This window comes from Pristiophorus japonicus, chromosome 10, assembly GCF_044704955.1.
Source record: "Pristiophorus japonicus isolate sPriJap1 chromosome 10, sPriJap1.hap1, whole genome shotgun sequence".
Taxonomy (NCBI): domain Eukaryota; kingdom Metazoa; phylum Chordata; class Chondrichthyes; family Pristiophoridae; genus Pristiophorus; species Pristiophorus japonicus.
In genome coordinates, this window is record NC_091986.1 from 216219390 (window position 1) to 216247001 (window position 27612).

Sequence of the window (27612 nt, forward strand, 5' to 3'; positions counted from 1 at the left end):
TTGAAAATCTACCCCCCTGGCCACCACTGTGCAATAATTTAAGTACTTTCGTAAGCAGTTCCCACTTGGAAGGCTCACAGCACTTTCTATACGTAACCTTCACTTCCCCCTACGAAGCAGAAGCTGCAGCCGTGTGGTCACCTGCCACCAGAGCAACTTTGTACCCTTTAGTATTCGCATAAGCTCAGGTTCACAATTAACTGACTGGATTTATTTACAGAAATTCAACAGGAATGACACATACAGCAGCTCAGGCTCAAGGACAATACCAGCAGAAACGACCAGGTCTTTGAAAATTATACTCAGCATCCGAGGATGCATCCCATCCGCTCCTGATGATTTATCGACTTTAAGTACAGCCAGTCTTTCTGATAGCTCTTCATCAATTTTTATCCTGTCAAGTGCTTCCACTACCACCTCCTTCACTATGTCTATGGCAGCACCCTCCTCCTCGGTGAAGACTCATTTAGTACCCTAGCCATACCTCATGCATCGGTCTCCTTTTTGGTCCCTAATCAATCCCACTCCTCTTACTAACCTTTGGCTATTTATATGCCGAGAGAAGACTTTTAGATTAACTTTTTATGTTACCTGCCATTCTGTTCTCCCACCCTCTATTTGCCCCTCTCATTTTCTTGTTCACTTCTCCTCTGACCGTTCTATAGATAGTCTGATTCTCAGATGTATTATGCCCTCTGTCATATGCCCTCTTTTTCTGCTTCTTCATATTCTCCATCTGTTTCATCATCCAGGGAGCCCTGACTTTAATTACTCCTGCCGTTCTCCTTCGTGGGAATATAACTCAACTGTACCTAAACTATTTACTTTTTAAAGGCAGCCCATTGTTCCATTAATTTTGCTTGCCAATCTTCGATTCCAGATCCGTTCTCATCCCACTGAAATTAGCCTCCCCCAGTTAAACAATTTTACTCTAGATTGCTCCCTGTCCTTTTCCATAGCTAATCTAAACCTTATGATCACTGTTACCTAAATGTTCACCGACTGACATGTGCTCCACTTGACCTACCTCATTCCCCAGCAACGCCTCCTCCCTCATCGGGCCAGAAACATACTGATCAAGAAAGTTCTCTTGAACACTTCAGAAATTCTTCCCCTTCTCTGCGCTTAACACTATTACGATCCCACTCTAGGGGCCCCAAGTTTCCACACGATAAAAAACGGGCGCCCCTCCGAGCTGGGCGGCCGTTTTTCGCGCCGGAAAAAAAACTTGCGATTCTGGAGAGCCCTGCAGCTCCTTGTCTGTTTGGCGTGGTGCCCAGGGGGGCGGAGCCTACACTCGCGCCGATTTTGTAAGTGGGAGGGGGCGGGTACTATTTAAATTAGTTTTTTTCCTGCCGGCAACGCTGCGCCTGCGCGTTGGAGCGTTCGCGTACGCGCAGTGTGAAAAAAACATTGGCACTCGGCCATTTTTGGAGTTCTTTGTAGCTGTTTAGTTTTTGAACATTTTTTAATAAAAGCACATTGTCATCAGCACTGAGGCTACCCTTCTCACCGTCTCTTCCCCCCCTCCCCTCCGCGGGAACGAAACGGCTGTTCCCCCTCCCCCCCTCGGGAACGAACGCCTGCAGCATTCTCCCTGCCTGAAGCACCTTCACACAGGTAGGAAGATGGTTTATTTAATCTTTTCTTTGCTTATAAATGTTTATTCAGGTTGGATTTATTTGTATAATATTTGTAGAAGTATAAATAAGGATTTATTGTAGAATTTAATGAGTTCCCTTCCCCCCCCACCTCGTTCTGGGCGCCTAATTTGTAACCTGCGCCTGATTTTTTAGTGTAGAACAGGTTTTTTCAGTTCCACAAAAATCTTCACTGGATCTTTCTAACTTAGTTTGGAGTACGTTTTCACTGTGGAAACTTTGAAATCAGGAGTCAGTGGCCGGACACGCCCCCTTTTGAAGAAAAAATTCTGTTCCAAAGTAGAACTGTTCTACCTGACTAGAACTGCAGAAAAAAAATGTGGAGAATTGCAATTTCGAAGATAGTCTGAAGTGTTCAAGAGAACTTTCTCCACCAGTTGCTCCTAAAAATCAGGCGCAAATCATGTGGAAACTTAGGCCCTAGGATAGTTGAAGTCCCCCATTATTACTACTCTAATTCTTACACCTTTCTGCAAATTTGTTCCTCCATATCTTTCCCACGATTTGGTGGTCTACAGAAGACACCCGGTGGGATTTGAAAGCTCGTTGTCAGGATTATTAGTCCAAGCTTTTGAATTACTACTCCAGTAACCTAACCATTACACAGCCATACCAGTTAATATAAGTGGATTCAAAAGAATTTCTTTTTATTTTGGTAATTGGGCCAGTAGTAAACAGATGCAGTGCATTTTGGATATGCATAGAAACGTAGAAAATAGGTGCAGGAGCAGGCCATACGGCCCTTCTAGCCTGCAACGCCATTCAATGAGTTCATGGCTGAACATGCAACTTCAGTACCCCATTCCTGCTTTCTCACCATACCCCTTGATACCCCTAGTAGTAAGGATTACATCTAACTCCTTTTTGAATATATTTAGTGAATTGGCCTCAACAACTTTCTGTGGTAGAGAATTCCACAGGTTCACCACTCTCTGGGTGAAGAAGTTCCTCCTCATCTCGGTCCTAAATGGTTTACCCCTTATCCTTAGACTGTGACCCCTGGTTCTGGACTTCCCAACATTGGGAACATTCTTCCTGCATCTAACCTGTCTAAACCCATCAGAATTTTAAACGTTTCTGTGAGGTCCCCTCTCATTCTTCTGAACTCGAGTGAATATAAGCCCAGTTGATCCAGTCTTTCTTGATAGGTCAGTCCCACCATCCCAGGAATCAGTCTGGTGAACCTTCGCTGCACTCCCTCAATAGCAAGAATGTCCTTCCTCCGGTTAGGAGACCAAAACTGTACACAATACTCCAGGTGTGGCCTCACCAATGCCCTGTACAACTGTAGCAATACCTCCCTGCCCCTGTACTCAAATCCCCTCGCTATGAAGGCCAACATGCCATTTGCTTTCTTAACCGCCTGCTGTAGCTGCATGCCAACCTTCAATGACTGATGTACCATGACACCCAGGTCTCGTTGCATCTTCCCTTTTCCTAATCTGTCACCATTCAGATAATAGTCTGTCTCTCTGTTTTTACCACCAAAGTGGATAACCTCACATTTATCCACATTATACTTCATCTGCCATGCATTTGCCAACTCACCTAACCTATCCAAGTCGCTCTGCAGCCTCATAGCATCCTCCTCGCAGCTCACACTTAGTGTCATCCGCAAATTTGGAGATACTACATTTAATCCCCTCGTCTAAATCATGAATGTACAGTGTAAACAGCTGGGGCCCCAGCACAGAACCTTGCGGTACCCCACTAGTCACTGCCTGCCATTCTGAAAAGTCCCCATTTACTCCTACTCTTTGCTTCCTGTCTGACAACCAGTTCCCAATCCATGTCAGCACACTACCCCCAATCCCATGTGCTTTAACTTTGCACATTAATCTCTTGTGTGGGACCTTGTCGAAAGCCTTCTGAAAGTCCAAATATACCACATCAACTGGTTCTCCCTTGTCCACTCTACTGAAAACATCCTCAAAAAATTCCAGAAGATTTGTCAAGCATGATTTCCCTTTCACAAATCCATGCTGACTTGGACCTATCATGTCACTTCTTTCCAAATGCACTGCTATGACATCCTTAATAATTGATTCCATCATTTTACCCACTACCGATGTCAGGCTGACCGGTCTATAATTCCCTGTTTTCTCTCTCCCTCCTTTTTTAAAAAGTGGGTTTACATTGGCTACCCTCCACTCGATAGGAACTGATCCAGAGTCAATGGAATGTTGGAAAATGACTGTCAATGCATCAACTATTTCCAAGGCCACCTCCTTAAGTACTCTGGGATGCAGTCCATCAGGCCCTGGGGATTTATCGGCCTTCAATCCCATTAATTTCCCAACACAATTTCCCGACTAATAAAGGATTTCCCTCAGTTCCTCCTCCTTACTAGACCCTCTGACCCCTCTTATATCCAGAAGGTTGTTAATGTCCTCCTTAGTGAATACCGAACCAAAGTACTTGTTTAATTGGTCCGCCATTTCTTTGTTCCCCGTTATGACTTCCCCTGATTCTGACTGCAGGGGACCTAAGTTTGTTTTTACTAATCTTTTTCTCTTTACATATGTATAGAAACTTTTGCAATCCGTCTTAATGTTCCCTGCAAGCTTCTTCTCGAACTCCATTTTCCCTGCCCTAATCAAACCCTTTGTCCTCCTCTGCTGAGTTCTAAATTTCTCCCAGTCCCCGGGTTCGCTGCTATTTCTGGCCAATTTGTATGCCACTTCCTTGGCTTTAATACTATCCCTGATTTCCCTTGATAGCCACAGTTGAGCCACCTTCCCTTTTTTATTTTTACGCCAGACAGGAATGTACAATTGTTGTGGTTCATCCATGCGGTCTCTAAATGTCTGCCATTGCCCATCCACAGTCAACCCCTTAAGTATCATTCGCCAATCAATCCTAGCCAATTCACGCCTCATACCTTCAAAGTTACCCTTCTTTAAGTTCTGGACCTTGGTCTCTTAATTCACTGTTTCATTCTCTATCCTAATGCAGAATTCCACCATATTATGGTCACTCTTCCCCAAGGGGCCTCGCACAACGGGATTGCTAATTAATCCTCTCTCATTACACAACACCCAGTCTAAGATGGCCTCCCCACTAGTTGGTTCCTCGACATATTGGTCTAGAAAACCATTCCTTATGCACTCCAGGAAATCCTCCTCCACCGTATTGCTTCCAGTTTGGTTAGCCCAATCTATGTGCATATTAAAGTTACCCATTAAAACTGCTGCACCCTTATTGCATGCACCCCTAATTTCCTGTTTGATGCCCTCCCCAACATCACTACTACTGTTTGGAGGTCTGTACACAACTCCCAATAACGTTTTTTGCCCTTTGGAGTTCTGCAGCTCTACCCATATAGATACCTCATCATCCAAGCTAATGTCCATTCTAACTATTGCATTAATCTCTTCTTTAACCAGCAATGCTACCCCACCTCCTTTTCCTTTTATTATATCCTTCCTGAATGTTGAATACCCTTGGATGTTGAGTTCCCAGCCCTGATCATCCTGGAGCCACGTCTCCGTAATGCCAATCACATCATATTTGTTAACATCTATTTGCACAGTTAATTCATCCACCTTATTACGGATACTCCTTGCATTAAGACACAAAGCCTTCAGGCTTGTTTTTTTAACACCTTTTGTCCTTTTAGAATTTTGCTGTACAGTGGCCCTTTTTGTTTTTTGTCTTGGGTTTCTCTGCCCTCCACTTTTCCTCATCTCCTTTGTCTTTTGTTTTTGTCTCCTTTTTGTTTCCCTCTGTCTCCCTGCATTGGTTCCCATCCCCCTGCCATATTAGTTTAACTCCTCCCCAACAGCACCACCAAACACTCCCCCTAGGACATTGGTTCCAGTCCTGCCCAGGTGCAGACCGTCCAGTTTGTACTGGTCCCACCTCCCCCAGAACCGGTTCCAATGCCCCAGGAATTTGAATCCCTCCCTGCTGCGCCACTGTTCAAGCCACGTATTCATCTGCGCTATCCTGCGATTCTTACTCTGACTAGTACGTGGCACTGGTAGCAATCCTGAGATTACTACTTTTGAGTTCCTACTTTTTAATTTAGCTCCTAGCTCCTTAAATTCGTTTCGTAGGACCTCATCCCTTTTTTTAAACCTATGTCGTTGGTACCAATGTGCACCACGACTACTGGCTGTTCTCCTTCCCTTTTTAGAATGTCCTGCACCCGCTCCGAGACATCCTTGACCCTTGCACCAGGGAGGCAACATACCATCCTGGAGTCTCGGTTGCGGCCTCAGAAACGCCTATCTATTCCCCTTACAATTGAATCCCCTATCGCTCTCCCACTCTTTTTCCCGCCCTCATGTGCAACAGAGCCAGCCACGGTGCCATGAACCTGGCCGCTGCTGCCCTCCCCCGATGAGTCATCCCCCCCAACAGCACTCAAAGCATAAAATATGTATGGAAGCCAAGAACCAAAAGAGAGAATATTTATTAAATGACATAGCTGTACAGTACGATCAGTAAAATCTGAGTTATTATGGGCCTAAATTTGGCCAGGACAGATTTCTGGCGAACTCACCAGTGGTGCGCCACTTTTGTAGAGCTCCAAGGGCGCCAGAAATCTTTGTGTCGAGTTTGGCCGTTCCCCAGCCTCTCCTCCATGGTGGCGTAGCGTGACAACTGGATTCGGGGACGGAGCCAGGACCCGGCACTGAAAAGTGTGCCGGGACCTCTGCACATGCGCGCTAGAATGTGCACGCATGCGCAGCAGCTCCTAGCCCCCAGAATCCGAGAGTCTGAGATGCAGGCTGTGTGGGGGGGGCCAACGCTCGCCGCCCCTATCCCGGGCCGAGTGGCCTGCCGCTGTCTTCCCGCGCTGAGAACTACAAGAGACAGGTTGGTGGGGGAAAGACTTTTGATCGGCGGGGTGGGGGGGGGAGGGGGACGAGAGAGAGGGGAAGAGTTTTGATCCGGCAAGGGGGCGGGGAGAAAAGAGAAAAGAATCTTCCAAAATTTTCCAGTACTTTAATATCTAGCTATCTTTACTAAAAATATTCTCAGTTTAATCAGGCTGTTAGCACCTTCACCCTGTCCAGTCTTGCTGCTTGGGATTTTTTTTTTTTTAAACTAGCTTTCCTATCATAACACTGTCATTTGGAGGCGACCTGCGCTGATCTCTTAATTCACCGCAGTGTTTTTCAGAACGGACAAAAGTGGCCACTTACTCTGGCCTAACTTAGTTTGGAGTAAGTGTTAGCTGGCTCAACTTGCTTAAATGGCCAAAACAGGCATAAGTAGCTGGTAATGCACCCTTTTGAAAAAAAAACTTAACTAAAAAAAAAACCTAACTAACTTACTTACACTGGAGCAACTTAAATGGGGAGAATTGCGATTTTTAAACTTAGTCCAAAAAAATCTAATTGCACCAAAAAAAGACAGAGCAACTCCTGGGGAAACATGGGCCCTCTGAAAGAAACTAAATCTAGGAAACCACGCTTGATTTAGCAAAAAAAGGCAAAAGAACCTTGTGTTGAGCATCAGTGGGACAAAGTACAAAGACAGCTATGTCAGGTGCAGTGATGGGCACATTTCTGGCCATCTAGTTCTTGATAGGATATTATTGCACTGGAGTAGACAGAAGCACATAACAAGGATGATTCCAGGTTCATGAATTTAAGTTCTTGAGAAAGGTTAATGATTTTTGGCTTATTTTCTTTGGAAAGGATTTTAATGAGACTGAACTGATATTTCCAGCATTATGAAGAGAATTGACAAAGTTGATGGAAAGACACGAGGAAGAATTACCAGAGCAAGTTTGGGAGTTGAGACAAGAAATAGAACAAAACATTGTCCACTAAAAGGAGAGTTGTGGAATAAAGGCTGCTGTGTGTGTCATTGTTTAATTTCTGTCAATAAATCGAGTTAGTTTAGTGCGAGAAAAAAGATTTGCATTTCTATAGCGCCTTTCATGACCTCTGGCCGTCCCGAAGCGCTTTACAGCCAATGAAGTACTTTGGAAGTGTAGTCACTGATATAATGTTGAGAAAGGCAACTGAATGGTTTTCAGTTAAATGGCAACCAGATGCGTTTCTGGGATGAGAGAGATTTATGGATATGGAGAAAAGGCAGGACTTAGCGATCACAGAATGTTTTAACCAAGAGCGGGCCCTTTAACACATGCTTCAAGCCAACGTCGGATGTTCCTAGCAGTCCAGGAATACAACAGATCACCTTTCTGGTTCCTTAACTTGTCAAAACCAGTTAATTCCTTAAAAGAAAATCCACCGTAGAAAAAAGTAAATGTAAATTCTTCATCCAATTTTGCAGTAGACCAGTTAATGGTGGAACTGGACACTGCAGTAAGGAGACCAATAATATGTTGTCCAACTAAATTATCTGGTGGCATTTTGTCTGAACTACTAGCACTGCTTGAGCAGAATTTTTATTATCAGTTTATAAAATTTATTGCACATTATTACACACACCATTTTGTTGATTTAGCAATAGCCAGTACACTCACACAGCCTTGGTAATTTGAAATGTTAAATTTGGAAAAAGGGAAAATCTACGGGTATATGACCGAGCAGTTCACACAATGGTAATAATATGGCTCTCACAGGACAGACAGAACAGCTGTCAGACTTCTTACTTGTGCATGTTAGCTCGGCGCTAGGCTTCTAAACAACGCGAACCACCACATCAGTTAGTTCAAATAGTCACTGAGAAAGCAGCTCCACAATTTCAGTCTAAGTTCGTGGGAGATGCGTTGAATGTTAATTGTACTGCGACTTCGATCCACACAGACTGCTGTTGCCTGAAACAGCAACAAGCATGCAACTTTTATTATTTAACATGATTAAGGGACAGTATTAAATTTGGTGACTTGTGAAAACTGTATTTTGTTTACTCATGTATTTCAGGTGAAATAAACCAGCTTGTCAGGTTACATTGTGCTTCGTCTCGAGAGAGTATTGCTCAGTCCACCTTGTGCTGATTGTAGGAGATGCTTTCTCAGTGATTATTTTAGCTAACTGACTGCTGTGGTGGTTCGCATTGTTTAGAAGTCTAGCGCCAAGCTAACATTCAAAACTAAGAAGTCAGACGACTGTTGTCTGGTGCCCAGTGAAAACCATTTTATTACCATTGTGTGAACTTGCTAGGTAATATACCCATAGATTTCCCCCTTTTTTCCAATTAGCATTTAAATTACCAAGGTTGTGTGTGTGCTGGCTATTGCTAAATCAACAATATGGTACATGTAATAATGTGCAATAATCAAGGAGCTATAGGGAGGGAGGAACTTAATACAATCACTATCACTAATGAAGTAGCACTTGGTAAAATGATGGGACTAAAGGCAGATAAGTCCTCAGGACCTGATGGCTTACATCTTAGGGTCTTACAAGTAGTAGCTGCAGAGATAGTGGATGCATTGGTTTAATCTACCAAAATTCCCTGGATTCTGGGCGGTCCCAGCGGAATGGAAAACTCAAATGTAACGCCCCTATTTAAAAAAGAAAGCAGACAAAAAGCAGGAAACTACAGACCAGTTAGCCGAACATCTGTCGTTGGGAAAATGCTGGAGTCCATTATTAATGAAGCAGTAGCGGGACATTTAGAAAAGCATAATTCAATCAAGCAGAGTCAGCATGGTTTTATGAAAGGGAAGTCATGTTTGACAAATTTGCTGGAATACTTTGAGGATGTAACGAGCAAGGTGGCTCAGGGGGAACCAGTGGATGTGGTGTATTTGGATTTCCAGAAGGCATCTGATAAGGTGCCACATAAAAGATTACTGCACAAGATAAAAGTTCACAGGGTTGGGGGTAATATATTAGCATGGATAGAGGATTGGCAAACTAACAGAAAGCAAAGAGTCAGGATAAATGGGTAATTTTCTGGTTGGCAAATAGTGACTCGTGGGGTGGCGTAGGTGTTATGTATTGAATAAAGAATCTGACCAGATACTGTGAGCTCAAAGTAAGGTGCGACCGTAGTCCTTTATTAGGCTGTGAGGCCTCCTTATATACAGGTTCTCCCAAGGGATTGTGGGATCCCTTGGGACTCCAGGGGATGAGCCCTCTGGTGGTTAAACAAGGTATTTACAGATTTACATATATAACAGCAGGGATCGTTGCTGGGTCCTCAACTATTTACAAACTATATTGATGACATGGATGAAGGGACCGAGTGTAATGTAGCCAAGTTTGCTGATGATTCAAAGATGGGTAGGAAAGCAAATTGTGAGGACACAAAATATCTGCAAAGAGATATAGACAGGCTAAGTGAGTGGGCAAAAATTTGGCAGATGGAATATAATGTGGGAAAATGTGAGGTTATCCACTTTGGCAGAAATAATAGAAAAGCAAATTATAATTTAAATGGAGAAAAATTGCCAAGTGCTGCAGTACAGAGACACCTGGGGATCCTTGTGCATGAAACACAAAAAGTTAGTATGCAGGTACAACAAGTAATCAGGAAGGCAAATGGAATGTTGGCCTTTATTGCAAGGGGGATAGAATATAAAAGCAGAGAAGTCCTGCTACAACTGTACAGGGTATTGGTGAGGCCACACCTAGAGTACTGCGTACAGTTTTAGTCTCCGTATTTAAGGAGGATATACTTGCATTGGAGGCTGTTCAGAGAAGGTTTACTAGGTTAATTCTGGAGATGAGGGGGGTTGACTTATGGATAGGTTGAGTAGGTTGGGTCTATACACGAGAGTTCAGAAGAATAGAGGTGATCTTATCGAAACATATAAGATAACGAGGGGGCTTGACAAGGTGGATGCAGACACGATATTTCCACTCATCGGGGAAACTAAAACTCGGGGACAGAGTCTCAGAATAAGGGGCCGCTGATTTAAAACTGAGATGAAGAGGAATTTTTTATCTGAGAATTGTAGTCTGTGGAATTCTCTGCTCCAAAGAGCTGTGGAGGCTGGGTCATGGAATATATTTAAGGCGGATAGACACAGATTTATGAACAATAAGGGAGTAAAGAGTTAAGGGGAGCGGGCAGGGAAGTGTCCATGATCAGATTAGCCATGATCTTATTGAATGGCGGTGCAGGCTCGAGGGGCCAAATGGCCTACTCCTGCTCCTACTCCTTATGTTCTTATGTTCTAAAAATGAAACAAAAAAATTGAGTCGAATCAATTATAGTAAATGTTCATTAAATTTGTTAAGAAAGGATATGGAAGGGAAAACCTGCAGAGAAAAAGAGGGAACCGATACTATTTCGAGTCAGAGTGTCATACAATTTTACCAAGGAATTTCCAATTCAAATATTTTGAAAACTATAGGTTTCTACATTTACATTGCTGTACAGTCTAGTCCTAACAATTCACTCATTTTAGCATGAATTAAATGGAAATTATGCAAAAACAAATAATTTGCAATGTTAACAAAGCAGGAATTGTGTGCTAAAAAAATTCAAATCAGATCATTCTAATTAAGCAACTTGAAATTGGAGAGAAGATTATAGTAGTTGAGTTCAAACCATTAAGATGAGTTCCTTCAAAGGAAAGTAGGTTTAAGGTTTAGCCCAGTGATTAAGATGAAAGAAACTTTTAAATGCAGGGTAATATGAAGTTTTACAAAATCCACAGCTCTCAAAAGCAGCAGAGAGAATTTGAGCCAGATATCAAAAGCAAAATGATGTTGTAATTTCTAAGCAAGCGGTACTCAATGTTGAACCACTTGAATATTATTGAAGCAAAACACAAATCCATTCCTCGATGCTCATCCATCAAACAAGGAACGACACTAAGCTTCTCATTCTGGTCAAGCACTAGTGTCCAAAAGGCCTACCGCACGATGTCAAACTGCTGCCTTTAAACTAGTTCAGTGTCAAAATCAACACCTGGATAAGGATGTTTGTAAACTCAACCATGCTTATACAGTATATAATTAATAGAAGTAAAGCTCAAGAACAAACTAACCGTCTCCAAGTAAAAACCAGAAGAATTAATTCGGGCCATTGCTATAACAACATTTTTGTTCTTAGTTTTATATCTGGCCATATAGTTCATACTAGATGCGAGCACAGAAATAGTCATTTTTGTGAGGTATATTACAAAATATAATATATAATGCTTGGTATTATCAAGATTTACAACAAGCTGTGTAACAATATTTTGCATCATGTTACTTCAAGTGCAGTTTTGGTGGTTAATTTTTGACGTTTTGCACAGGACATGTCCACTTTAAGCAGACAGTTTGACCTTACCCAACCCAAACAGAGGGGGGGATGGTTTGAGGTGGGGGTGCAGAAAAGGCAGCAAGCCAAATTGGGAAATCAATGTTAGTTTAAAAGAATTAAAGTGGCACAATTCAGAGGCTTCTGAATATACAGGACTTCCGGTAATTATTTCCGCAGTTCTGGTTTCCTGAGAGATAATCATGGAACAAACAACTAGTATACAATTCCAACAAGTAAATTAACATCGGAACAAGGGTAGGCCATTCAGCCACTCAAGCCTGTTTTGTCATTCAATTTGACAACCTCAATGTACCTCAAATCCATTTACCCACCTTTGCTGCATATCCCTCGAAGTGAAGGTCAACTGGAATTGACCCATAAATGCTAAATTTCATTCAATTTGCTTTTTGACGCCATTATTTGTCATTCTCCACTCAATGCATCCCTTAATCTGTTCAATTCGAACACTTCACAATCAACCCCAGGAGGTCAATCAAAAAAAACACTAAAACCTTGAATGTTTCACAAGAAGATATTGATCTGAAGACATGCTCCCAAGCACTGTTGCTCCCCTCAATTTGCTATTGAATACAACTCCCATATCAAGGGAACTTCCAATATGTATACCCGGGAAGGTTCCCTGAAAAGGATGGTCACTGGATAATTGACCCCTTCTTTCACCTCCACTCAATGTTGGTCACGAGGTTGATTCCTGAGATGAAGGGGTTGTCTTATGAAGAAAGGTTGAGCAGGGTCCTATACTCATTGGAGTGGAGAAGAATGTGATCTTTTTGAAACAGACAAGATACTGAGGGGGCTTGACAGGGTAAAGGCAGAGAGAATGTTTCCACTCATGGGGAATCTCGAACTAGGGGACACAGTCTTATTTAAAACTGAGATGAAGAGGAATTTCTTCTCTCAGAAGGTCGTAAATCTCTGGAATTCTTTGCCCCAGAGAGCTGTGGAAGCTGGGTCATTGAATATATTTAATGTGGAGATAGACAGATTTTTGAAAGATAAGGGAGTGAAGGGTTATGGGGAGCGGGCAGGGAAGTGGATCTGAGCCCAAGATCAGATCAGCCATGATCTTACTGAATGGTGGAGCAGCTTTGAGGGGCCAAATGGTCTGCTCCTGCTCCTAGTTCTGATGTTTGTCCAGCGGAGTGGGACTGGCCCCGCCAGATCCCACTCTTGGCTATTCTTTTTATACCTGCCTGATGCAGAAACACGAGAAGACTTGCATTTATATACTGTCTTTCATGTCCTCAGGACATCTGAGAGTGCTTTACAGCCAATGAAGTACCTTTGGAGTATAGTCACTGTTGTAATGTAGGAAACGCGGCAGCCATTTGCAAACAGTCAGCTCCCACAAACAGCGTGATAATGAACAGATAATGTGTTTGTTTTAGTGATGTTGATTGAGGGATAAATATCCGGCCAGGAAGGCCAGCTCAGGGAACAAAGTGGTGATTACACCTTCTTCTGGAAAGGTAAACCAAAAGAACGCCACCTCCATGGGGTGGACTTCGCCATAAAAAATGAGCTAGTTGGCCGTCTCGGAGACTCCCCTTGCAGTATAAACAAACGCCTTATGACCCTTCGGCTCACCCTAGCCCCGAAGCCGTGCGCTACGGTGATCAGTGCGTATGCCCCAACACGAAGCTACAGACGAGACCAAAGAGGAATTCTACAGCCTCGAACAATCTCTGTCCCGAGTCCCAACGGGCGACAAGCTGATCCTCCTTGGCGACTTTAACGCCAGAGCTGGAGTACAAAGACCTCTGGGGGAGGTGCGATCGACAGAGAGGAGGGTGGGAAAAACCAACTCCAACGGTAACCACCTCATGATGAAATGCTTCGAACACAGCCTCATCATAACCAACACCTTGTTCCGTCAGAAAGACAAGTACAAGTATTCATGGCAACACCCTGATCCAAGCACTGGCATCTGCTAGACTACGTCATTGTCCGAGCGAGGGACCGCAAGGACGTGCCCATTACTTGTGCCATGACAGGAGCCGACGACTGCTGGACGGACCACTGCCTGATCCGCTTGGTCATGTCAATCAATGTAGCCCCAAAACAGCAGCGGCAACAGAAACAATGCCGGAGGAAAATCAACGTTGGAGCACTCAGAGTCTGCTGAGAAAGCGCAATTCAGCCAGAGCCTCATCACCAACCTGGCGACTCCCAGTAATCCAGAGACGCAGGGCGTCCACAGCCCTCAAGACCTCCACAATTGGCACCTGTGAGGAGACTCTCAGTCACTCGATCAGGAAACAAGACTGGTTCGACAAGAACGGCCAGGAGATCCAGGAGTTAATACACCACAAGCGCAAGGCATACTTGAGGATATTCACTATGTATGCAAACGTTGCACCCAATGTTCCCACAAACAGCAAATTTAAAAAAGTAACCAGTTAATGTTGGTTCTGTTGGCCAAGGGAAAAAGTCACTGTTCTTGTTCAACTCGTTCCATGGGATCTTTTGCATTTTGTTTGAACTGGCAGACATGGCCTCAGTTAACATCTCAGCCAAGGCAGAGGAACCTCCAACAATGCAACGTTCCATCCGCGCTGTACTTGTGTGTCAGCCTATGCAACTTGCTCAAGTCCTGGAGTGGAGTTTGAACCCACAACCCTCGGACGCAGACGAAGGCATTATCACTTAGTGTCAGCTGTGGCTCAGTGCGTAGCACACTCACCTCTGACTCAGAAGGTTGTGGATTCAAGTCCCACTCCAGGGACTGGAGCACAAAAAATCTAGGCACACAGTCCAATGCAGTGTGAAGGGAGCACTCCACTGTCGGAGGTGCCATCTTTCGGGTGAGACGTTAAACCAAGGTCCCGCCTGCTCTCTCAAATGGGACGTAAAAGATCCCATGTATTTAGAAGAGGAGCAGGGGAGTTATCCCCGGTGTCCTAGTCAATATTTATCCCTCAATCAACATAACAAAAAACAGATTATCTGGTCATTATCACAATGCTGTTTGTGGGAGCTTGCTGTGCACAAATTGTCTGCTGCGTTTCCAACATTATAACAATGACCACACTCCAAACATACTTTATTGGCTATAAGGCGCTTTGAGATATCCTGTGGACATGAAAAGCACGATATCAACCCAAGTAAAATACAGCTGGATCTCCATTCGCTCAGTGAGTAGATACACCAATGTGGTTATGGTACTGAACCATATAGATAAAATTGGCAAAGTGATGAAACAATAGTGGTGAGCGTTTGTATTTCAGACTGGAGGAAGGTATACAGTGGTGTTCCCCAGGGATCGGTACTAGGACCACTGTTTTTCTTGATATATATTAATGACTTCGACTTGGAAGTACAGGGCACAATTTCAAAATTTGCAGATGACACAATACTTGAAAGTATAGTGAACAATGAAGACTAGAGTGATAAGACTTCAAGCTGATAGACAGGCTGGTGAAATGGGCGGACACATGGCAGATGAAATTTAACGCAGAAAAGTGCAACGGGATATATTTTGGTCGGAAGAACAAGGAGAGGCAATATAAACTAAAGGTACAATTCTAAAGTGGGTGCATGAACAGAGAGATCTGGGGGTATATGTGCACAATTCGTTGAAGGTTCAGAAAGCAGTTAAAAAAGCTTACTGGGCTTCATTAATAGAGGCATAGAGTACAACAGCAAGGAAGTTATAATGGACCTTTATAAAACACTGGTTTGGCCTCAACTGGAGTATTGCGTCCAATTCTGGCCACCGCACTGTAGGAAGGATGTGAAGGCCATAAGAGAGGATGCAGAAAGCAATGATAACTTTTATTTATATAGTATCTTTAACGTAGTAAAACGTCCCAAGGCGCTTCACAACAGTATTAACAAGACAAAACACATAAATTTGACACTGAACCACAAAAGAAGAAATTGAGGCAGATGACCAAAAGCTTGGTTGAAGATGTAGGTTTTAAGGAGCATCTTAAAAGGAGGAAAGAGAGGTAGAGAGGCGGAGAGATTTTGGGAGGGAGTTCCAGAACTTAGGGCCCAAACAGCTGAAGGCACAGCCACCGTGGTTGAGCAGTTATAATGAGGGATGCCCAAGATGGCAGAATTTGAGTGCAGACATCTTGTGGGATTGTGAGGCTGAAAAAGATGAGAGATCGGAAGCGGTAAGGCCATGGAGTAATCTGTAAACAAGGATGAGAATTTTGAATTCGAGGTGTTGTTAACTGGGAGCCAATGTAGTTAAGAAAGCACAGGGGTAATGGGTGATCGTGATTTGGTGTGAGTTAGGACATGGGCTGCTGAGTTTTGGATGATCTCAAGTTTACGTAGTTTGGAATGATGTGGGAGGCCGGCCAGGAGTGAGTTGGAGTAGTCAAGTCCGGAGGTAACAAAGGCATGAATGAGGGTTTCAGCAGCAGAAGAGCTGAGGCAGGGGCGGAGGCGGGCAATGTTACGGAGGTGGAAATAGGCGGTTTTAGTTATGCCATGGTTATGCGGTTGGAAACTAATTTCAGAGTCAAATATGACACCTAGGTTGCGAACAGTCTTGTTCACCCTCAGATTGATGCTAGGGAGAGGGATGGAGTCAGTGGTTAGGGAATGCAGATGGTGGAGGGGACCAAAGATAATGGCTTCGGTCTTGCCATAATTTCATTGGAGAAAATTTCTGCTCATCCAATACTGAATGTTGGACAAGCAAACTGACAATTTAGATAATATGAATGATAATTTACGAGAATGATTCCAGGGATGAGGGACTTTAGTTACAATGGGCCCAAGTTTCCACAAGAAGGGGCGCCCGTTTTTCGCGCCTAAAAAAATCCTCGGTATTCTCCACCTATCTGTAGGTCCTCTGGCCCTCGGCGCAGCCAGCACGAGCTGTGGGGGGGCGGAGCCAGGTCCCGGTGCTGAAAACAGTGCCGGGACCTCTGCACATGCGCGCTACAGTCGGCACGCAAGTAGAAACATAGAAACATAGAAAATAGGTGCAGGAGTAGGCCATTCGGCCCTTCTAGCCTGCACAGCCATTCAATGAGTTCATGGCTGAACATGCAACTTCAGTACCCCATTCCTGCTTTCTCACCATACCCCTTGATCCCCCTAGTAGTAAGGACTTCATCTAACTCCTTTTTGAATATATTTAGTGAATTGGCCTCAACAACTTTCTGTGGTAGAGAATTCCACAGGTTCACCACTCTCTGGGTGAAGAAATTCCTCCTCATCTCAGTCCTAAATGGCTTACCTCTTATCCTTAGACTGTGTCCCCTGGTTCTGGACTTCCCCAACATTGGGAACATTCTTCCTGCATCTCACCTGTCTAAACCCGTCAGAATTTTAAACGTTTCTATGAGGTCCCCTCTCATTCTTCTGAACTCCAGTGAATACAAGCCCAGTTGATCCAGTCTTTCTTGATAGGTCAGTCCCGCCATCCCGGGAATCAGTCTGGTGAACCTTCGCTGCACTCCCTCAATAGCAAGAATGTCCTTCCTCAGGTTAGGAGACCAAAACTGTACACAATACTCCAGGTGTGGCCTCACCAAGGCCCTGTACAATTGTAGCAACACCTCCCTGCCCTTGTACTCAAATCCCCTCGCTATGAAGGCCAACATGCCATTTGCTTTCTTAACCGCCTGCTGTACCTGCATGCCAACCTTCAATGACTGATGTACCATGACACCCAGGTCTCGTTGCACCTCTCCTTTTCCTAATCTGTCACCATTCAGATAATAGTCTGTCTCTCTGTTTTTACCACCAAAGTGGATAACCTCACATTTATCCACATTATACTTCATCTGCCATGCATTTTCCCACTCACCTAACCTATCCAAGTCGCTCTGCAGCCTCATAGAATCCTCCTTGCAGCTCACACTGCCACCCAACTTAGTGTCATCCGCAAATTTGGAGATACTACATTTAATCCCCTCGTCTAAATCATTAATGTACAGTGTAAACAGCTGGGGCCCCAGCACAGAACCTTGCGGTACCCCACTAGTCACTGCCTGCCATTCTGAAAAGTCCCCATTTACTCCTACTCTTTGCTTCCTGTCTGACAACCAGTTCTCAATCCATGTCAGCAAACTACCCCCAATCCCATGTGCTTTAACTTTGCACATTAATCTCTTGTGTGGGACCTTGTCGAAAGCCTTCTGAAAGTCCAAATATACCACATCAACTGGTTCTCCCTTGTCCACTCTACTGGAAACATCCTCAAAAAATTCCAGAAGATTTGTCAAGCATGATTTCCCTTTCACAAATCCATGCTGACTTGGACCTATCATATTACCTCTTTCCAAATGCACTGCGATGACATCCTTAATAATTGATTCCATCATTTTACCCACTACCGATGTCAGGCTGACCGGTCTGTAATTCCCTGTTTTCTCTCTCCCTCCTTTTTTAAAAAGTGGGGTTACATTGGCTACCCTCCACTCCATAGGAACTGATCCAGAGTCAATGGAATGTTGGAAAATGACTGTCAATGCATCCACTATTTCCAAGGCCACCTCCTTAAGTACTCTGGGATGCAGTCCATCAGGCCCTGGGGATTTATCGGCCTTCAATCCCATCAATTTCCCCAACACAATTTCCCGACTAATAAGGATTTCCCTCAGTTCCTCCTCCTTACTAGACCCTCCGACCCCTTTTATATCCGGAAGGTTGTTTGTGTCCTCCTCAGTGAATACCGAACCAAAGTACTTGTTCAATTGGTCCGCCATTTCTTTGTTCCCAGTTATGACTTCCCCTGATTCTGACTGCAGGGGACCTACGTTTGTCTTTACTAACCTTTTTCTCTTTACATATCTATAGAAACTTTTGCAATCCGTCTTAATGTTCCCTGCAAGCTTCTTCTCGTACTCCATTTTCCCTGCCCTAATCAAACCCTTTGTCCTCCTCTGCTGAGTTCTAAATTTCTCCCAGTCCCCGGGTTCTCTGCTATTTCTGGCCAATTTGTATGCCACTTCCTTGGCTTTAATGCTATCCCTGATTTCCCTTGATAGCCACGGTTGAGCCACCTTCCCTTTTTTATTTTTGCGACAGACAGGAATGTACAATTGTTGTAGTTCATCCATGCGGTCTTTAAATGTCTGCCATTGCCCATCCACAGTCAACCCCTTCAGTATCATTCGCCAATCTATCCTAGCCAATTCACGCCTCATACCTTCAAAGTTACCCTTCTTTAAGTTCTGGACCATGGTCTCTGAATTAACTGTTTCATTCTCCATCCTAATGCAGTAGCTCCAGGCGCCGAACTGTGTGGGAGGGGCCCGAAGCACGCAGCCCCTAGCCCTGGCTGAATGGCCTCACTGGGGCTGCGTGAATAAGGCTCCTCCCACGGCCAGCTCCTGCTCCCCGCCCCCGACAACCGCTCCCCCCGCCGACCAGACACCCGCTCCCCCCGCCGCCGACCAGACCCGACACCCGCTCCCCGTCCCGACACCCGCTCCCCCCCGCCGACTGACCCGACCCGAGCTCCTGTTCCCCGACCCGACCCGACCCCATCTCTCTCTCTCTCTCTCTCTCTCTCTCAGCAGCACGCAGAATTCTCCCTGGCTGAAGCACTTTCACACAGGTAGGAAGATGGTTTATTTAATCTTTTCTTGGCTTATAAATGTTTATTCAGGTTGGATTTATTCGTATAATATTTGTAGAAGTATAAATAAGGATTTATTGTCGAATTTAATGAGTTCCCTTCCCCCCCATCCCACCTCGTTCTGGACGCCTAATTTGTAACCTGCGCCTGATTTTTCAGTTCTACAAAAATCTTTACTGGCTCCATTCTACTTTAGTTTGGAGTACATTTTCACTGTGGAAACTTTTAAATCAGGCGTCAGTGGCCGGACATGCCCCCTTTTGAAGAAAAAATTCTGTTCTAAACTAGAACTGTTCTACCTGACTAGAACTGCAGAAACAAAAATGTGGCGAATTGCGATTTCTAAAATAGTCCGTTCTCCACCAGTTGCTCCTAAAAATCAGGCGCGAATCATGTGGAAACTTGGGCCCATGGTTACACAAGACTGGAGAAGCTCCAGAGAAGAGAGAAAGTTGAGAGGAGATTTGAATGAGGTATTCGAAATCATGAGCGGTCGAGACAGAGTAGATAAGAGAGAAACTGTTCCCATTGGCAAAAGGGTCTAGAACCAGAGGACACAGATTTGAGGTGATTGGTAAAAGAACCAAAGGAGACATGAGGAAAAACTTTTTTATGCAGCGAGTGGTTAGGATCTGGAACGCACTGAGAGGGTGGTGGAGGCAGACTCAAATCATGGCTTTCAAAACGGAATGGATAAGTACCTGAAGGAAATAAATTTGTAGGTTTATGGGGAAAGGGCAGGGAGTGGGACGAGCTGAAGTACTCTTGCATAGAGCCGACGGGCCAAATGGTCTCCTTCTTTGCTTCAACCATTCGAGCATTCTATGACCAGGAATGTCCCAGGGTTCGGAAATTAATCTCAGCTTGTCGTTATAACTGGCATCAATATTCATGGGATGGGAATTCCCACGACTGTTCATAAAAGACTCAATGCCAATGTCATTCTCCTCATTTTTATTCATCAACCTTAGTACGGCACCACTCTAAACACAACTCAATTTTCCCACCATTATTAATAGATTATAATGGATTTCTTCTCTGCTGACTGAGGCAAGACAAGATAAAGCTATTCATTTTCAACCATGCCCTTGATCTCAGGAGTCAGTTGTAGATAGCGTTGTATTACAAGTCAATCAATAGATTGTTCACAAGGAGTCTCCATAGTTCACAATATGAATCAAACCCGATACACTACACGGTTATATAAACATGTGTCGAGATACACCACAAATTGTCGATTTACAAAACACCAAATTACCAGGCAAGCGCCATGAAGTCACTTCATAATCGCTGCCAATTTACTGACGAGGTGATCAGTTCCAGTAAGTTTCCCTCTGACTGACTATAAAATTCAAATATCTGACCGCTCTTTCAATTACAGGATTAGCTATAACCATTTTAATATACAACTTCAAGTACCAAGCTTGGCAAAAATATTAACAGCACAGGAACAGGAGGTCATTCTCCTCGCGCGCCTGTTCCACCATTCAATCAGATCTTGGCTGATCTCTACCACAAATCCATTTACCCGCCTTAGCTCCATAGCCCTTGATACCTCCACCCAACAAAAATCAATTGATCTTCAAAATTTCCATTGACCCAGCATTCAAGCTTTTTTTTGGGGGGCAGGGGGTTGAAAGAAAAGAATTCCAGATTTCCACAGCCCTTTGTGAAAAAATGGCTTGTGATTTCACTCCTAAAATTCGTGCTAAACTGTTTAAGATTAAGAGAGTTGTGAATCTTTGGAATTCTCTGCCCCAGAGGGATGTGGATGCTAAGTCTCTGAATATATTTAAGAGTGAGATAGATCGATCTTTGGAGTCTGGGGGAATCAAGGGATATGGAGATTGGGCAGGAAAGTGGAGTTGAGGTCAAAGATCAGCCATGATCTAATTGAATGGTGGAGCAGGCTCAAGGGGCTCTATGGCCAACTCCTGCTCCTAATTCTTATGTCCTTATTATGTCTTGTTCTGGATTCCTCCTCCAGAGGAAATAGTTTCTCTGGATCGACCCTCTACTGGATTTCTTTATCGTATTCAAGACCCTGATTAAAATTTCCCTCATCCTTCTATACTAGAGGGAATACAAACCAAGGAAAGTAATTATCGTTCCTAGCTCACTGTTTCCAAAATTGGAGCGGTATGAAATGGATATCTCCCCTGGCAATCTGAACGGAGAGCCCAACTTGAGAGGAATGGAAATTTATATCGTAACTTCAATATTCAATAAAAGCTGCTGTCTGCATTTAGATAAAAGTAGAATAGTAGCCGTGAGAATTTCTTTTTACTAGTATGTTCAAATATGCAGATTTGGATCTTCCAAACTGGCATTGTGTCTGGAGAGAACATTGATGACCAGGGTGAAGTACTTATGGTTGCAGGTCTGAGATTAATTAAGCGTATTACTCAATATTAAAACTTCTTCAGTTTCAATGTGACTTTTCTTGGAGAGTATTGGTAACAATGCTGTGAGACTAAGCCTGTGACAGCACTATTTTTGTATATATATGCTTGTAGTTTCGCAAGGTGTTGCTATCTGCAAAAGATTCTGCTGTAGCTAGGTCAGTCAGCTCTTTATTTCATCAAGTGCAACACTTGATTAATTTCGTATTACTTGGAACACATTTATACAGTCCCACATTTTAACTCACTGTGGCAAGTTCCAGACATGTATATCCCAAGCTGGGCTCAGTGCCAATTCCCTAAGAAAATCAATCTGGGCAAAACATGCAAAATCTAACCTGATGGTTGGTTGCTGGATGTAGGACATTCCCCTTCAACAGCATTTTGAAAACTGTTAAGGTTCAAGTGGTTGCGGGCAGGGGGAGAACCAGAGGGAGAATGTATGAGCAGACTCAACTTTCGGTTTTGCCACAGAACACAATTTTTTTTTTTTTAAAATGTGCACGTGCTTGTGCTTTTACACAGTAACCCTGGAAACAATAGGACAGCAGGGACTGTTCGAGTGCAACAAGGTTTCTTCCAGCATAAAGTAGACCAATGCTATACTGATGCTTTACGAAAAAGTCGCCATTTTTAATTACCATCCTACAGGCATCCCAACCCTAGAAAAACCCATTCCCTTTCTCTTCCTTCCCATTCAGTGACACCTCCACGATTTCACATTGCCTCTCTGCACTTTAATGGACGCTGATGTTTTTTGTGTTCACTTTTGATAAATTGACAACCGCCACTGTTCAACAAATTTGTTCAGCAAGCTGCTGAGGCAATCAGGCTTCATCCAGTGCGAGGAAGTTGAGTAACTTTTATCCCGAGTCTCTCACAAAGTAACTCTCTGCCAAGGTTGGCAGCAGGGCTACTGGACTCTGGACCTTGGGTTGGTGAGAACACCAAGAGTTTTCTACTGCTGATTGCTCAGCTTCTGCAAATGGCCCCCGAGCTTTGGTGTTCTCCCTCTCATGACCGGGATTCCTCCAAACCTCCTCATTGCTTTTTCTAAAATGCCTACTGAACTGGATTGTTGGGGGTGAAGCTGGAAATATAAGATAATACAAAAGGTTCATCTAGTCCAAAGAATGTTCAGAGTACTGGTCCAGATTCCTCCTTTAGAAACATCAAACGTTAGCCCAATTAAAGATCACTTACCAAAGAATCTTTTACGACCTCACTGGTGTAAAATGCTGAAGGGGGGAAAAAAAAGGAACAAAGTGCATTAGGAATTAATTTGCAAAGCACTTTTGGAAATCAGTAATTCAACAGTTAATATCCAGTCACTTTACAAAAAAATGGCTTCAAACTCTCCCAAACGACCTGGATCCCACCTCCAACAGCACTGAACCATCACCATGTGCGGCTTGTGAAGTCAATTTCTAATTCATGAAACTGACAGCAGAGCTCCTTGACGCCATCAGCAGGTTTTGTTACAAGGTGAGAGTCCTTTGCAAAGTAAAACTATACAGTGAGCAAAATACTCCAGCATTTATAAATTTTTCAGTCTTCACCCCTTGAAGATACAGAATTCAGGTTAGCTCAGCATTATAACTGAACTCAATTCAACAGAAGTCAGGCAAGTTATTCTCTGAAGAGTCGTGAACTTGCAATAATTTCAGAGAGCTCTTCGTTGCCAATTTGTGCTCAAGGTGGAACATTTACAACAAAAAACAAGGATTGAAAAGCCTGCAGAAACTACAGGACTGCAACATTTTCCACCCCTCCGCGAACAGAGAAAAAAATTGAGACAGATCCTATTGAAGGTTTTAGCCCGAGGCCTTGCCCTTCAGATGAACTGCTTGTCCTCAGCTGTGGAGCGTGCAGTTAGGCAACTGCCAGATTAGTCAACCATAGTAATCCAATTGACCCAAGTGATAGCGGCAATTGTGCAGAGTATTCAGAAATAATTTTAATTCAACTAAAAACACGCAAATCAACTTTACTGCACTGCTGTGCACCTTACAAGGACAAAATAGAAGTCATTTGGCTTAAGGGACCAGCATTAACCTGACATGCAGGACTGTTTACAATTCAAATGAAACAAACAGAATTTGACTGTATTACTGCATTGTCCAATGGAGTACCCGTGTTCAGAAAAGCATTTTGGAGACGACAGAATCAGATTCTATACACATTTGAAAGGGAAATTACATTCATTATTCGTCATTCAACAATCACATTTTGGATTTATTAGCTCTGAACAAAGAACTGAAACAAACGCCTCAAAAATTCGCAGGTCACCTGCTATAGAAACATAGAAAATAGGTGCAGGAGTAGGCCATTCGGCCTTTCGAGCCTGCACCACCATGCAATATCATGGCTGATCATTCACCTCAGTACCCCTTTCCTGTTTTCTCTGCATACCCCTTGATCCCTTGAGTCCTAAGGGCCATATCTAACTCTCTCTTGAATATATCCAATGAACTGGCATCAACAAAACTCTGCGGCGGGGAATTCAACGGGTTAACAACTCTCAGTGAACAAGTTTCTCCTCATCTCAGTCCTAAATGGTTTATCCCTTATCCTTAGGCTGTGTGCCCTGGTTCTGGACTTCCTCAACATCAGGATCATTCTTCCTGCATCTAACCTGTCCAGTCCCGTCAGAATTTTATGAGATCCCCTCTCAACCTTCTAAACTCCAGTGAATAAAGGCCCAGTCGATCCAGTCTCTCATATGTCAGTCCAGCCATCCCAGGAATCAGCCTAGTGAACCTTGGCTGCACTCCCTCAATAGCAAGAACGTCCTTCCTCGGATTAGGAGACTGAACACAATATTCCAGGTGAGGCCTCACCAAGGCCCTGTACAACTGCAGTAAGACCTCCCTGCTCCAATAATCAAAACCCCGAGCTATGAAGGCCAACATCCCATTTGCCTTCTGCACTGACTGCCGTACCTGCATGCCAACCTTCAATGACTGATGTACCATGACATCCAGGTCTCGTTGCACTCTCCTTTTCCTAATCTGCCGCCATTCAAATAATATTCTGCCTTCCTGTTTTTGCCCCCAAAAGCGGATAACCTCACATTTATCCACATTATAAGTCATCTGCCATGCATTTGCCCACTCACCTAACCTGTCCAAGTCACCCTGCAGCCTCTGAGCATCCTCCTCACAGCTCACACTGCCACCCAGCTTAGTGTCATCTGCAAACTTGGAGAGATTACACTCAATTCCTTCATCCAAATCATTGATGTATATTGTAAATAGCTGGGGTCCCAGCACTGAGCCCTGCGGCACCCGAGTCACTGCCTGCCATTCTGAAAAGGACTCGTTTATCACGACTCTCTGCTTCCTGTCTGCCAACCAGTTCTCTAACCACGTCAGCACATCACCCCCAATACCATGTGCTTTAATTTTGCACACCAATCTCGCGTGGAACCTTGTCAAAAGCCTTTTGAAAGTCCAAATACACCACATCCACTGGTTCTCCCTTGTCCACTCTACTAGTTACATCCTCAAAAAATTCCACAAGATTTGTCAAGCATGATTTCTCTTTCATAAATCCATGTTGACTTGGACTGATCCTGCCACTGCTTTTCAAATGCGCTGTTATTTCATCTTTAATAACCGATTCAAACATTTTCCCCACTACTGATATCAGGCTAACCGGTCCATAATTACCCGTTTTCTCTCTCCCTCCTTTTTTAGCTACCCTCCAATCCATAGGAACCGATCCAGAATTGATACACTGCTGGAAAATGATCACCAACGCATGTACTATTTCTAGGGCCACTTCTTTAAGTACTCTAGGATGCAGACTATCAGGCCCCGGGCATTTATCGGCCTTCAATCCCATCAATTTCCCCAACACAATTTCCCGCCTAATAAGGATTTCCTTCAGTTCCTCCTTCTCACTAGACCCTCGGTCCCCTAGTACTTCTGGAAGATTATTTGTGTCTTCCTTCGTGAAGACAGAACCAAAGTATTTGTTCAATTGGTCTGCCATTTCTTTGTTCCCCATTATAAATTCACCTGAATCTGACTGCAAGGGACCTACGTTTGTCTTCACTAATCTTTTTCTCTTCACATATCTATAGAAGCTTTTGTAGTCAGTTTTTATGTCCCCAGCAAGCTTCCTCTCATACTCTATTTTCCTCCTCCTAATTAAACCCCTTGGCCTCCTCTGCTGGATTCTAAATTTGTCCCAGTCCTCAGGTTTGCTGCTCTTTCTGGCCAATTTATGCGCCTTTTCCTTGGATTTAACACTATCCCTAATTTCCCTTGTTAGCCACAGTTGAGCCATCTTCCCCGTTTTATTTTTACTCCAGACAGGGATGTACAATTGTTGAAGTTCATCCACGTGATCTTTAAATGTTTGCCATTGCCTATCCACCGTCAATCTTTTAAGTACCATTTATCAGTCTATTCTAACCAATTCATGTCTCATACCATCGAAGTTACCTTTCCTTAAGTTCAGGACCCTAGTCTCTGAATTAACTGTCACTCTCCATCTTAATAAGGAATTTTACCATATTATGGTCACTCTTCCCCAAAGGGCCTCGCACAAAATTGCTAATTAGTCCTCTCATTACACATCACCCAGTCGAGGATGGCCAGTCCTCTTGTTGGCTCCTTGACATATTGGTACAGAAAACCATCCCTAATACACTCCAGGAAATCCTCCTCCACCGTATTGCTACCAGTTTGGTTAGCTCAATCTTTATGTAGATTAAAGTCACCTATAACTGCTGTACCTTTATTGCATGCATCCCTAATTTCTTGTTTGATGCTGTCCCCAACCTCACTACTACTGTTTGGTGGTCTGTACACAACTCCCACTAGCGTTTTCTGTCCTTTGGTATTCCGCAGCTCCACCCATACAGATCCCACATCATCCAAGCTAATGTCCTTCCTTACTATTACGTTAATTTCCTCTTTAACCAGCAACGCTACACCACCTCCTTTTCCTTTGTCTATCCTTCCTCAATGTTGAATACCCCTGGATGTTGAGTTCCCAGCCTTAGAAACATAGAAAATAGGTGCAGGAGTAGGCCATTCAGCCCTTCGAGCCTGCACCACCATTCAATAAGATCATGGCTGATCATTCCCTCAGTACCCCTTTCCTGCTTTCGCTCCATATCCCTTGATCCCCTTAGCCATAACGGCCATATCTAACTCCCTCTTGAATTTATCCAATGAACTGGCATCATCAACACTCTACGGCAGGGAATTCCACAGGTTAACAACTCTGAATGAAGAAGTTTCTCCTCATCTCAGTCCTAAATGGCCTACCCCTTATCCTAAGACTGTGTCCCCTGGTTCTGGACTTCCCCAACATTGGGAACCTACCCTGTCACCCTGGAGCCATGTCTCTGTGATGCCAATTATACCATATTCATTAATTGCTGCCTGTGCAGTTAATTCGTTGACAGGATGTGGGCGTCGGTGGCAAGGCTAGCATTTATTGCCCATCCCCAATTGTCCTCAAGTGGCTTGCTCGGCCATTTCAGAGGGAAGTTAAGTTAATTACATTGCTGTGGATCTGGAGTCACAGATAGGACAGATCAGGTAAGGATGACAGATTTCCTTCCCTGAAGGACCATTTCTGTGGGGGTTCCACTGGTTCCTTGTCAGAGAACCCCCATAGAATTTCCAAGTGCAAATGCTCATCTATGTTAGACAGAGGGGTTCAAGATAAATGCAGTATATTTTGTCTTGGAAAGGGCTGCATGCAATATCCATTCAACAAAAGATATAATGGCCCAGGAATTGGGTGGTGCAATTGCTTTGACAATGGGATTTTTCACTCGTGATTTGGATTTGAAACCAGCCCAAACTAGTGGTGTAAAGGTCCTGTA

The 27612-nt window shown here is 43.8% G+C and overlaps 1 protein-coding gene across 2 annotated transcripts in view; it reads right to left on the minus strand.

Annotated features, from left to right (window-relative positions):
* The window catches only part of uvrag (UV radiation resistance associated gene), a 405878-nt gene that overhangs the window by 334726 nt on the left and 43540 nt on the right, over window positions 1-27612 (minus strand). For both annotated transcript variants that reach the window (XR_011595706.1, XM_070892559.1), the window contains exon 3: window positions 22968-23002. Coding sequence is in view for 1 of the 2 variants with exons in the window: in XM_070892559.1 (XP_070748660.1) it covers window positions 22968-23002 (35 nt within the window). In the remaining variant the exon portion in view is untranslated. The remainder of the gene's footprint in view (window positions 1-22967; window positions 23003-27612) is intronic.